At 43.7% G+C, this 13212-nt stretch overlaps 1 protein-coding gene across 1 annotated transcript in view; it reads right to left on the bottom strand.

Annotated features, from left to right (window-relative positions):
* LOC310772423 (protocadherin-10-like) overlaps positions 1-13212 on the bottom strand; it is a gene marked incomplete at both ends in the record, with an annotated part of 44205 nt that overhangs the window by 16366 nt on the left and 14627 nt on the right. The window contains one exon of the mRNA XM_083632233.1: positions 4308-6743. Within this exon, the coding sequence (XP_083488359.1) occupies positions 4308-6743 (2436 nt within the window). The remainder of the gene's footprint in view (positions 1-4307; positions 6744-13212) is intronic.

Genomic DNA, 13212 nt, shown 5'->3' with positions numbered 1-13212 from the left:
TGTGGAGGGATCTGTGCTATCAGGTATAACGTTACAAACTGACATACCGTCTGTGGAGGAATCTGTGCTATCAGGTATAATGTTACAAACTGACAGAGCGTCTGTGGAGGGATCTGTGCTATCAGGTATAATGTTACAAACTGACAGAGCGTCTGTGGAGAGATCTGTGCTATCAGGTATAATGTTACAAACTGACAGAGCGTCTGTGGAGGGATCTGTGCTATCAGGTATAACGTTACAAACTGACAGAGAGTCTGTGGAGGGATCTGTGCTATCAGGTATAACGTTACAAACTGACATACCGTCTGTGGAGGTATCTGTGCTATCAGGTATAACGTTACAAACTGACAGAGCGTCTGTGGATGGATCTGTGCTATCAGGTATAACGTTACAAACTGACAGCGTCTGTGGAGGGATCTGTGCTATCAGGTATAACGTTACAAACTGACAGAGCGTCTGTGGAGGGATCTGTGCTATCAGGTATAACGTTACAAACTGACAGAGAGTCTGTGGAGGGATCTGTGCTATCAGGTATAACGTTACAAACTGACAGAGCATCTGTGGAGGGATCTGTGCTATCAGGTATAACGTTACAAACTGACAGCATCTGTGGAGGGATCTGTGCTATCAGGTATAACGTTACAAACTGACAGAGCATCTGTGGAGGGATCTGTGCTATCAGGTATAATGTTACAAACTGACAGAGCGTCTGTGGAGGGATCTGTGCTATCAGGTATAACGTTACAAACTGACAGAGCGTCTGTGGAGGGATCTGTGCTATCAGGTATAATGTTACAAACTGACAGAGCATCTGTGGAGGGATCTGTGCTATCAGGTATAACGTTACAAACTGACAGAGCATCTGTGGATGGATCTGTGCTATCAGGTATAACGTTACAAACTGACAGAGCGTCTGTGGAGGGATCTGTGCTATCAGGTATAACGTTACAAACTGACAGAGCGTCTGTGGAGGGATCTGTGCTATCAGGTATAACGTTACAAACTGACACGAGCGTCTGTGGAGGGATCTGTGCTATCAGGTATAACGTTACAAACTGACAGAGCATCTGTGGAGGGATCTGTGCTATCAGGTATAATGTTACAAACTGACAGAGCGTCTGTGGAGGGATCTGTGCTATCAGGTATAACGTTACAAACTGACAGAGCATCTGTGGATGGATCTGTGCTATCAGGTATAATGTTACAAACTGACAGAGCATCTGTGGAGGGATCTGTGCTATCAGGTATAACTTTACAAACTGACAGAGCATCTGTGGAGGGATCTGTGCTATCAGGTATAACGTTACAAACTGACAGAGCATCTGTGGAGGGATCTGTGCTATCAGGTATAACGTTACAAACTGGCAACTTATTCAGGACAGTCCATTCCTTAATCCCTTATTTGATCTGTGACATCACTTTGCCCTGGATCTCTGCCAGAAGAGCCAGATGGGCACAACACAAATCTGACCGGCAGCCAATTTGGTCCTAATCTCATCTCTCAGTAAATTGATTGGTTTCTCGCTTCAGAGATTGGCTAATTTAACACAGTAGAATTGCATTGAAAGGCACCGGAAAGAAGAGTGTGTATTTTGTGAGGGAGGGGGACAGAGCCAAGAACCAAGAACGGATGGAGATCTGACAAAATCCTTTCTATTCTGCTCTATCCGGTCAGATACATGTGGTGACCCAAGGTTTACATTGGGTGTGCATTGAGATCTGTGACAGTTAAACAAATGAATTGTTTGAGCCAACCCAACAATGTGTACCAAATAAGAGAGACGAGTGAATGCCTACACAATTACAGTGGCCCTACAACATGTAGTTAGCAACCAGCATACCTCCAGGTGTAGAATGGACTTCCTTTCATTTTGAATACTTGAGAATAGAAAAAAGAGACAGGTTCAGTGGTGAGTGTCTGCGTGCTTGTGAAAATCAGACAGGCAAAAGCGCACCGGCATGCACAAACACACATGCACAAATGTCTCTCTCTCTCTTTCACTTGTATGTGTAATCATTTTGTGTAATCTTTCAGTGATTTACTGCAAATCCTGTATCAAATCAAATTCAGCAGCGTATTACTTAAGAGTATATTATGTGCAGGGACAGTGCTACAAATTCTGAGGGGCCCCAGTATGACACATCTAACTCAATACACTGGCACCTCTTCTCTCTGAAGGGCCCCTCCATATTTGGGCATTGTTAAAACACTCCCCCTCTTCTCTCCACTAGCTATGACCTGATTGTTTAAATGATCCACATAATGTATGAATTGCATTTCAAAAGAATTTTGACACTTGCACTTTTTTGGAGCTTTATCTTCTGTGACTAATCTCAAATGATATAATAACGATGCAGTTAAAAATGTGGTGTTTAGCTTTAGGACATTTCTTTGCACTTCAGTGTTATTTTGGCCTTATTTTAGGTGTAACTGATTTCCTAATATCGAGCTTACTATTGTATTCTGATCATTACATATTAGCTTCTAATTCTTTGTTTTGGATGCACTGCCTATAAACCACATCAGTTCTTCAAGTATATGAATCGCCCTAATAATTTGTCGACTATATTTGTACAACATCATCATCCCTCACTGAGGCTTTGGGTCATTCTTGTAGACTAGAGCATTTGCATTGTTTCATTCCAGTTTTACATTACACAACAAGGGTTCCATTTCCTCTGGGTGACATCACTTGTTGGAAAATCCCACTTAAAAACGTAAAGCCCCTCCAGTCAGTTTACCGTCTGTGTACATTCCTGGGTGTACAGTGGAAACTGACTGGAGGGGGGCTTTAATAACTTAGGGCCTGTGTCCATCTAGTGTCTTTTTCCGACCGTTAAACGCTGGAAGTACGCTGGGAAGCGCTGATCTCAGCGCACAATATACAAGGAAGCACTAACGTTAGTTCAGTGCGGTAGTAGCTTGATAGCTGACAGGTAACATTAGCAAAGAACACACATACAGTGATTTAGCTCAACACTCACCAGAAATAGTAAGTGTCTAGCCAATCTGCTCCCACAATTGGGCCTTTCTGTCTCTGTTGCGCTAGTTTCTCCATATGATTAGTTGCCAGAAAAGGAACACCAGCGTCTTTCTGAAAAGTTAAAATATTTTCAGCTGGAAGCACTGGGAGTCGGGCGCACAAAAACACCGGAGCGCTCTGAAAATAGACGCTGGGCGCAGGCACTTTCTCTAGACTTCCGTGTGCGCTCGCATACGCTCTCCCCCCATTGGAAACAACTGAAAAAAGACGCTGGACCTGAGGAAAAGACGCTAGGTGGACACAGGCCCTTAAACAGCAAGACAAATCTGCAACACTGTGTACAGTTTTTTGTGATTAGTAATTAGCGAGGTAAAATACCGGTATATATATATATATTTTTATCTAGGTCTCCCAGCAGCACCCACCTCCCGGATTTTTCTTCAGTTTTCTCCCCAATTGTACTTGGCCAATTCCCCCTGCTGTCCTGGTCGTTGCTCCACCCCCACTGCCGATGTAGAGCCGTAGACTAGCACATGCTTCCTCCGATACATGTGCAGTCACCAACCGCTTCTTTTCACCTGACAGGAGGACGAGGAGTTTCACCGGCAGGACATAGCATGTTCCCCTCCCCTCGAACAGGCGCCCCCGTCCGGCACCAGGACCAGGACTCATACCCCACCGGCTTCCCACCCGTAGACACGGCCAATTGTGTCTACGTCTGACCAAGTACCGCTACCGGGAATTGAATGAGGTAAAGTATACAAATTCCGGCGTTGCTTTTCCAGTCAATGCTGCAACCTAAATGCATTTCAATGTACTCCTGTGAGGATTGAAGTGTGGACTACATGTACATTGTTTTGAAATAGCCTGATGTACAGTAATAACACATGGGAGGAGGATAGGTCACACATCATGCAGGTATCACAGCAGCAACAATCAGGAATCCGCTGAGGACCTTAAACACAGACATTCATCTCTGTAGTGAAGCTCCATTATACAGTAGGATGTGAGCTAATTACATCATTTAGAATTTCAACTTCATACTTAGCTGCCAGATGGCAATGCAATATCACACACAGTAGATGCAGTTTCTCTCAACTAAAACCATTATTAGTCAGTGTTAGGTAATAATAACATCAACAGATGCAACAGATCAAAATCATGATGTGTGAAAACCTATATCTGTAAAAAGCCATTTTCAGTTCACTTGTCACCAAAATTGTAGTTCCAAAATAATTGTACCTGACCTGTTCATCAACTACCAATACTGAGACCAAATCACAGCCAAATTGAGCGTACAGTACATCTGAATAGCATACATACCTGTAGTGTGGATGCTCTGGAGTCACTGGTCTCACTGGGCCCTATGCTCCTGGGTATACTGGACACAAAGTAGCCAGCTCCTTTTGGCACTATGGGCTGCCTCACCACCACCTTGCCTTTCCTGGTCTCTGCTAAGAACAAGCTGTACCAGTAGGCGTCGCTGGAGATGAGCGTGGAGTCTGCGATGGTGGAGCTCCTCTGGCTGATCACACTGTTCCTGCTGATCACGCTGTTTCTATTGGCTGGGGGGATCTTCATGGCTTTGGGCTTTGGTTTCTGACACTTCAGCACTATAATCACCAAGATGGTTATCAGTAATAGAAAGGACACTGTCCCTAAACCAATAAGCAAATACAGGTTGAGGTCTGTGAAGACGTCATACTCTATTGGCACCTCTGTGGTCTCTGAAAATGACATGACATGTTCTACTGTTGATATCTTGATGGTGACCGTAGCGGAGAGCGCAGGCTCGCCGTTGTCTTTGGCAACTATTACTAGTCGCTGTTGCCGAGGGTCTCTGTAACTGAACATCCTTGTTGTGCGGATTTCACCGTTGTACTGGTCTAGGCTGAATAGTGTTGAATCGCTGATCTGCAGGAGCTGATATGTGACCCTGGAGTTCTGTTCAGAGTCGGCGTCGATGGCAATCACTTTGGCCACCAAGTGTCCCTTATCGGTGGACCTGGGTATCACCTCCTCAATGACAGAGCCTTGTGCCCGCCAGGGGGATACAATGAGAGGGGTGTTGTCATTTTGGTCCAGAATGATGATATGAACCGTCACATTGCTACTGAGAGGGGGGACACCCGAGTCTCTAGCCTCGATGTGGAAAAGGAATTCCCTCTCTCTCTCATAGTCAAAGGTTTTCAGGCCATACAGGTTACCGTTCTCTGGATTGATCGAGAACAACATCGACATAGATGTGTTTAAAATCTCCTTCTCCATGATGAAATAAACCAAGTACTGGTTCTCATTGAGGTCTGGGTCAAACGCACTTAGAGATGTTAATAACGCGCCCGGTGCATTATTCTCCACAACATGGATTGCGTAGAATGACTGGGGGAATGTGGGTGCATTGTCGTTGATGTCCAAAATCTCCACAATGATGGTCTCATTGTCAGATAAGCGGGGCGAGCCTCTGTCTGTAACTCTAAATGTGATGTAATATTTACTGGCTGCCTCTCTGTCCAGTGGCTTTGAGACGAGCAGCTCAAAGTAACCCTCTGAAGACTTGTTGAGGCGAAAGGGTAAGGATGCTTGTCGGCTCAGGGTGAGGTCAACAAGGCCGTTGGCCCCTGAGTCCTTGTCACTGACGCTCACCACGGCCATCAGTGTTCCTACAGGCACATCTTCCCTCAATTGGCTTTTCAGAGACTTGATGGTCACCTCAGGATAGTTGTCATTCAGGTCAGTGACAAACACCATCACTTTGCAGTGTCCTGACAGCGGGGTGGCCGCTCTGTCCTGGGCCTGGATGTGCATCTCAAAACTTTGACTCCCCTCATAATCGATGACTCCCTTCACCTTGACCTCTCCTGTGTTTGGGTCAAGTGAGAACAGCTCTTGTGTCTTCTCGGAGGTGTACAGCGTATAGGAATACGTCAACTGGGCGTTTGCGCCCTCATCCAAGTCTGTTGCATTTAGGATTATGGCCACTGTCCCTACTGGTGCGTTCTCCGTGACATTGACTGTGAAGACCGGCTGGCTGAATAGGGGGGCGTTGTCATTGATATCCAGGACGTTAATGATGATGCTGGCCGTGCCGGAGCGGGCAGGGGCCCCCCCATCCACAGCGGTTAAAATCAAATTGTGAACAGCATGTTCCTCTCGGTCCAAATTCCCGTTGAGAACCAAATCGACATATTTTGAGCCGTCACTCCCCGTCTGTATATCGATGCTGAAATATTCGCTCTCGCTGAGATAGTAGGTCTTGATTGAATTCGCCCCCACATCTGCATCCACTGCATTTGTCAATGAGAATCTCTCGCCGGGAGGGGTTGCCTCCGAAATGTCCAAATGCATTGTCTTTCTGCGAAACACGGGCGCATTGTCATTGATGTCCATTATTTCTAACTCAACGTTAAAAATGCGAATAGGGTTTTCAAGTATGACATCCATTTTCAGAAAGCAAGACGTGGTTTTACTCGTGCAGATGCTCTCCCGGTCTATCTTCTCACGAATGAACAGCTCTCCCGTGTCTTTGTTTATGTCAAGATAATTTTTGCTGTGAATGTCATCGAGCTTTGCTTTGCGTTGTATCAAACTGCGAATATCGAGGCTCAAATCTGTGGCCAAATTAGCAACAAAGGAGCCCTCTTCCATCTCCTCTGGTATGGAGTAGCGAGTGATGGAGAGCGCAAATCCCCATAGCGCAGCGAATACAAAAAGAGCCGCGATCCATCGTGTCCGCGCAGATGCAGTGATAAGCGCCATCATAATGTTATTTCAAAACGAATAAACGACAAAAGGTAAAAGTGACACTGGCCTTATCTTTTGGTGTAGAAGACCACCGTTGTCATTCTTGAGTCCACGCGTTGCAGCTGCAGTAAGCCATACTACATTATAGGTGCTGCTCGGCTCTGGAGCCGTGATGCTGTGCGGTCCATGGGCGTAGGCAGAATTTTTGTGATCTGGTGGCCTCCTTCAATTAAAGCTTGGTGTAGGCTAAACCCGATGATGCTTTGTTGAAGTAAGAGTTTCAAAAAGGCATTCGATTTTGATCCAATATATACATGTTAAAACATGATCTTATTGGTGTGTTACATTGGTTGTTGATGTGAAATGTAAAACAGAGCAGTGCAGATTAGAGATGGTGACCTATAGCCTATAATTTCAAATGTAATGGTATTTAATTAAGAAAACATGACGTTGAATCTATTCCTAATTTAGTGACATGGGCATAGGGCCTATGCCTATGACACTACATTTAAAATAAAAAGTGCTCTGAGAATGCCTCTGTATACTGTTATGCCCAGATGTGGGCCGCAAACTTTGGGAATTTTCAAGTGAGTGCATGGGCCATGAGTCAGAAAAAGTTGGCAGCCAGACTCAATCCCGGTGCAGGGAGATAGTCTAGCACCTGTACCCTTTGACCATCATGGACAACTCAACATAGAAATAATCCAAACATTCCAAAAATCACAGAGATTTTTGCTTTGGAATGAGAAGAAGCCTCGCCCTTATGCAACTACTAGTCTGCATTGAAGCTACAGTATGTGTTATGTCAGATGACATAAAAACAGCTTAAACAATTCCCTCAAATTAAATTAACAAAAACAATGCCATATTTTGCTTGGGGATGAAAAAGCTCTTTCAGCACCATGGACAGGTCACGTCATGCACTGTTGGCTTGGTAGGATTATTTAACCACAAATAATTGCTTATAGAGTTTATTGTATATCGTATCTATAGTAGTAGTAGTAGTAATAGTAGTAGTTAATGCAAACTTGAATGTACCAGTGCCTTGTTTCTTTTCGCTTGTGCATACCTTTTCCTGTGTGTGAGTATTTTGAGAGCAACGCAATCTGGAGTCAAATTCCTTGTATGTGTAGCTTTGGAATGGTGGGTTATCTTTGATTGAAGTATAACCACAGCTTGCCATGTCAGCTGGGGGCCCTATGGGAGGGCAGGGCCCATTTCAGTGGAAACGGGTGAAACATATCTAAGCCCTGGTTCACACCATACGCCAAAGCTACGCTGAAGCTACACAGCGCTGAGGCAGTTTCAGTGTCCTTGTTAACAGGCGAGACCGATCACACCAGCCACCACGCTGAAACCACGCTGAAGCTACGCTGCAGCCATAGTTTCAGCTTCTGTTCTATTTTTCAAGCATGCAGTGCGCTGCACGGGAGGAGCCAGGCATGAAGTCAATGCAAGTTGTGAGTGGGCAGGGCAGCGCCAGGGAAAACCGAGCGAGGCGCTGAGGAAAAGAGAGTGCTTCTGGAGTGAATGGCAAGGCTCCTGCTCGAAGCTTCAGTGAAGCACTGCTTCAGCGCTGCTTCTGAGTGGTGCCCCCTGTGAACCGAGCGTAAGGCCGCCCCTACCATTACTGGCAGCTGCTGGCACCTTATTGGTTATACGTTTGCATGCTTTCCTTTTTGACAATATTGGAATCAATTTGAGTTACATTATGTGTGGGCCTGACAATGTTGCATATTTGTGAGGTTTATGTTGGTGATTGTTTTGGTAATGTGTTTGTAGTGTGTAACAATTTGAGTCATGGTTGGGAGTCACCAGGGGTTGATAAATGTGGTTGAATTTATGTTTGCTTGCTTCAGAGTCTTGTTCAAGAACAGTGTGGTTATATATCACTATCAGCGTTATTAGGCAAGACAGAAAAGCTAGGGGGGAAACAATAAAACAATAAGATAATACAATTATTATTTGATCTCTCTAAACCACCAAGGTGCATAGATATGAAATGCTTGTCTGCTAAATGACACCATGCCAGCTCTAGAGTCACATAAAACATATCCTGGCATTAAGGAAAATCTGCTGACCATTTAACACAGCTTAGGTTACAACAGACAACAGCTATATGGCTAATATGACTCAGCTAAAATATGACCTTTAGACAAGCAAAGCCCAGATTCCACCTATATGCGATAATTGAAGCAGGCTATGTGATCCTCCTTTGGTACTATGGAGATGTGAAACGTCAACTGCATTCACACTGCAATGGATAAGTGTTGCATTTCCATTCATGCCCTGTCTGTCAGTGGCATATTCTAAGTTTAAGGTACCTTTATTGTCATTGTACAAGTACATAACAACCAAGTCCAGTTATTTTGCCAGTTGTTCAGGAGCACTGACAGGAGTGTTAGTGGTTCCATCTATGATTCTATCTATCTATGATTCTATCTATCTATCTATCTATCTATCTATCTATCTATCTATCTATCTATCTATCTATCTATCTATCTATCTATCTATCTATCTATCTATCTCACGGTATTGGTGGTTTCTGCTACAGGATCTATTTTTGTTTGTATGCCTGACAATCTATCTCTATGACAATCTAGTATCTGTGAAGTAAAGGAACTGGTTACTGCCGAGACACTGCAGGGTTGATGAGGTGAGTGAGGACATCATCATTATCCCATTTTAGCACCATCCACTGTTGACTGGGAGAATTACAGGCAGCTCCAACCCTAAACCACACACACTACCATCAATCTGTGATGTTCAATGGAGGTCATTTGCGATTACATATTATCCCTTTTTGTTCTATCCACTTTCCCTCAACCTACTACTACTACTTCTACTTCGGTTAGTGATCTGCTACAAATGCAGTTCTAATGTAAATTCAGTCAGTAAGACTATAATCTGCACTTTACACTTCCTCAGTTCACTTCTTATTTCTCCACCCCTTCAAGTCTGCTCACATGCTCAAAATAGCCTGTCAACTTCCAGGCTTCAATTGAATAATCAGGTGTTTGCCTCCTGGTCTCATATAACCAATAGCATAGCGTCACATCACCTCTCACCCCCACACACCTCCATTGTAAGCCTATCACATTGATATTGACCCCCATTCTAAGTCAATCACATTGACTCCCATTCAGCCTGCTCATACCTGTGCTGTCAGTCTCGCACCCTCCACCTCCCCTTCTCCACCCAGTCTTCGCAGACCCATCAGTCATCTGATTCATCAGTCTGAGGAGTCTAATCAGTCTCAGAAGGAGAGGCATCACCATCACCACCACCAGTATCTAGACTCTACAGGGGGATATACTGTATCTGGCTGCTGCTCATGGCTGATGCAGCTCTATCTCAATATCTCCCTGTGGTGTCTAAGCGCCAAAGACTATTAACAATACCTAATTCTCATCATATTTTCTGTAATTCATCACTCATTCACTATGGTAATAAATATTATTTTATTCATTCTCTGGTCTCTAGTCTCTCCTGATTGAAATGCCTTTCAACAAAGCCCAGAGAACATTCCTGATACTTGAAGATACTCCTGATAATTCAGCTTAGTTTTAAATGTAGGTGGGGACAGTAATTACTGCCAATATGAATTGCCAGAGAGCGAGTTTTTCCCAGTCGAGGGGATATTGAGTCACGGCCCATGATGCAAAACGCATTCCCCCAGTATTGAACATCAGTGGATTTTTTTCCTTTAATTTTTTTTTCCGTGTTTCAAGGTGGAATTTTCTATAATGGAGTTCTTATCTGCAATTCAACAGCAACAGAGGGCTGCTGCCCTACTGTCTGGCTGGCTGTGTCAGCAGAAATGCTCATGGATAGTGGAAAGCTTTAGGACTTGAGTGACACTTGAGTAAGTCCTAATCCTTGACCAAGTCTGTTGATTTGATCTGTAAGCCGGATGGATGGTGGACTGGTCAAGCAAGGGGGAAAATAAGTAGAGGTATAAAAGACTCCAAAGAGAGTGAGAGTGAGACTCTTTTCCCTCAAGATTCTGTTCAGTTCTCTCTCTGTTTTTTGTATTATTATAAAAAGAAATACAATAAAGCAGCTGGTCATTCTTTATTAAGGAAGTACAGAACTACAGAGTTGGTGAAAATAATGGAAACACTACATTAGAATGTTTGGTATAACTAATCAATGACTGATTGATTTAAGTGTCATGCACTCCACGGTGCCCAACACGGTGGGAATTACATAGAGGCAATGGAGGCCATGGCCGCCGTTGCCCCTCCCTCTGGCCGTGATGCCCTGCTACCAGCCTGCTACTGTCAGTTGCTTTGAAAGCGTTAGTGGTCTCAGTTTAATGTAGCCTGCACTATGCAAAGGATGTGTCTCAGGTCTCATTTTAACACACATTTCAGAAAAATCGCTCTTCACGATGTCAATAGAGCAATGGCTGTTGTGCCCTGGCATGTGCCCTAAAACAATTGTGACGCCGAAGACCAGATGGCCTTCCCCCTAAAATGACGAAATTCCCACCCTGGTGCCCAACCCTCATGGGTTTACAAGACACATAAAATACAACAAAAAAACATTACAACAATGGTCCATTTAAAATAACACAAGTCAACAACTGCTCAAACTTGCTCCCATGCCTGAAGATTTGCTGTGAGGAAGGTTCCTTTTTTAAACACAAGAGGACATTTTACTAAAGAGTACGTCCCTTGCGTCATCATAAGCAGTACAATAGAACAAGAAATGAGTCTTGTTTGTTTTCAATTTCACTTAAAACCTCTTCTAAAGCCACCTATTTCTGAAGAAAATGGTGAAAACGACATACCCAAACTAAAATGCTTACTGTGGCTGAACCGCTAGGATTACAAACTGCCTGACCTTTTCTGAAAGGTAAGACTTTGAAGTTTCTGTTCCAAGTGTCAGAATGACTCTATGTACATACATACACTCTACTGACCCTGAGTAACACCAGCTCAAACACAGTGGTTGATTCTCGCCTAGAATAAAAAACACTTTTAGAGTGTAAACAGTTACCTGTGGTTATTGTATTTATGGCTAGAAACCCAATGGAGACATAGCCACAGGCCTTACCACATCCCAACTCAAAGAAGATGAAAAAATACCAAAACATGAGTATTTGGCAGTGGTTTTTGTAGGGAGAAACCTAGGCGGATTTCCAAAAAGCCATTATAAAAAGCCAAATAATCTGAAATGTTGTCTTTGTCTTTGTACAAAGACAGCTATAACTTCTGCTGTGTTGATCTGATCTGAAAAAGGAAGACATGGTTCGATGCGCATGATTCAGCCGGTTAATTTGGTATGTAGCATGAACAGCATTGTTCAGAATTAAGTACCTAATTAATCACATAAATGACAGATGAACAGCAAAAAATCTGAAACGTAACGCCGGGGTTACGGTGCCATGCAAGAGGAATTCACATACAATAGTCAACAGAGTCTATCTTCTTCAGGGGTAGCATTAAACAACAACAATTACAAAGGCAGCTACATAATTGATAGACAAACACTTAACAGGATAATTACTAAACACTACAAAACTACAGCTTCAAAAGGGCTAGGGTTAGGGTTAGAATAGTTAAAGTTAGCATGGATGGACAGGCCATGATAGCGAGAGCATAATTTTGAGTAGGATAAGCATGAATTATTCTGTTGGTGTGGTTCTTATGACACTGGTAAGCCTAAAACATTGAAAAACATGTTGAGCTGCAATCTACAGTATATATACCCTTTCCACATTCTGCATAGGCAATGCCAAGGTTCTGTGGCTCAGGAATATGTGAGGGAAAGGCACCCTCTTGTGGAGAAAAAGGAGACTTCTCTGCACAACCAGAGAGGGGTAGTGGAAGCTATGGATTATTTATGAGAGAAATTTTGGACATAATGTATGTGTCTCTGCTTATAGCACATGACATATATGATGGACATATGTGACTGGCTGCCTAGATCTTTTTGGTATTGATTGTGATAGAGTCTCAGATCATCTTGGCTTGCCTGCCTGTTATTAGGCTACAGTACTTGGCAGGGTACTTGTATCTGGATTTGTCTTTCAGGCTCTGAGTGCTCAAATAGTCTCTAAACGACAGGGGTGTGGGTCAGCTTTCTTCTGAAGGTCTTATCCATTTAAGTCAATCTTGAGGAGAGGATGGGATTGGCACTTGGCTCTCAGCTTTTTGAACTTCCATTAAAGCAGTCAGGCCCAAACCCAAGATTAAGGAGTGGGTCTGGGCTGGATGAGTCTGCTGTAGTAGGAGGAGGTGGATCTATGGGATTAGCATGCAGTAACTGTTTTAACCAAAGGTTTACACTCCAGAATGTGATGCTTTGATCCATGAGGTGACACTACAACAACAAAAACAACAACAGCTACTTACTTCCTGCCTTCACATATGTGTGCTTGCTTGATTTGGTGCACATTCTTCATAGGAACCTGGGGCTGCTTGAGGGCCCTGAGCCTGCAGATGAGGTCATTGTTGTTGTTGGTGGTGTTGTTGTTGTT

This window comes from Poromitra crassiceps (genome assembly GCF_964638095.1).
Source record: "Poromitra crassiceps genome assembly, chromosome: 1".
NCBI classification, from domain to species: domain Eukaryota; kingdom Metazoa; phylum Chordata; class Actinopteri; order Beryciformes; family Melamphaidae; genus Poromitra; species Poromitra crassiceps.
Note: the sequence above shows the minus strand (reverse complement) of the source record. Positions and strands in the feature narration are given on the sequence as shown.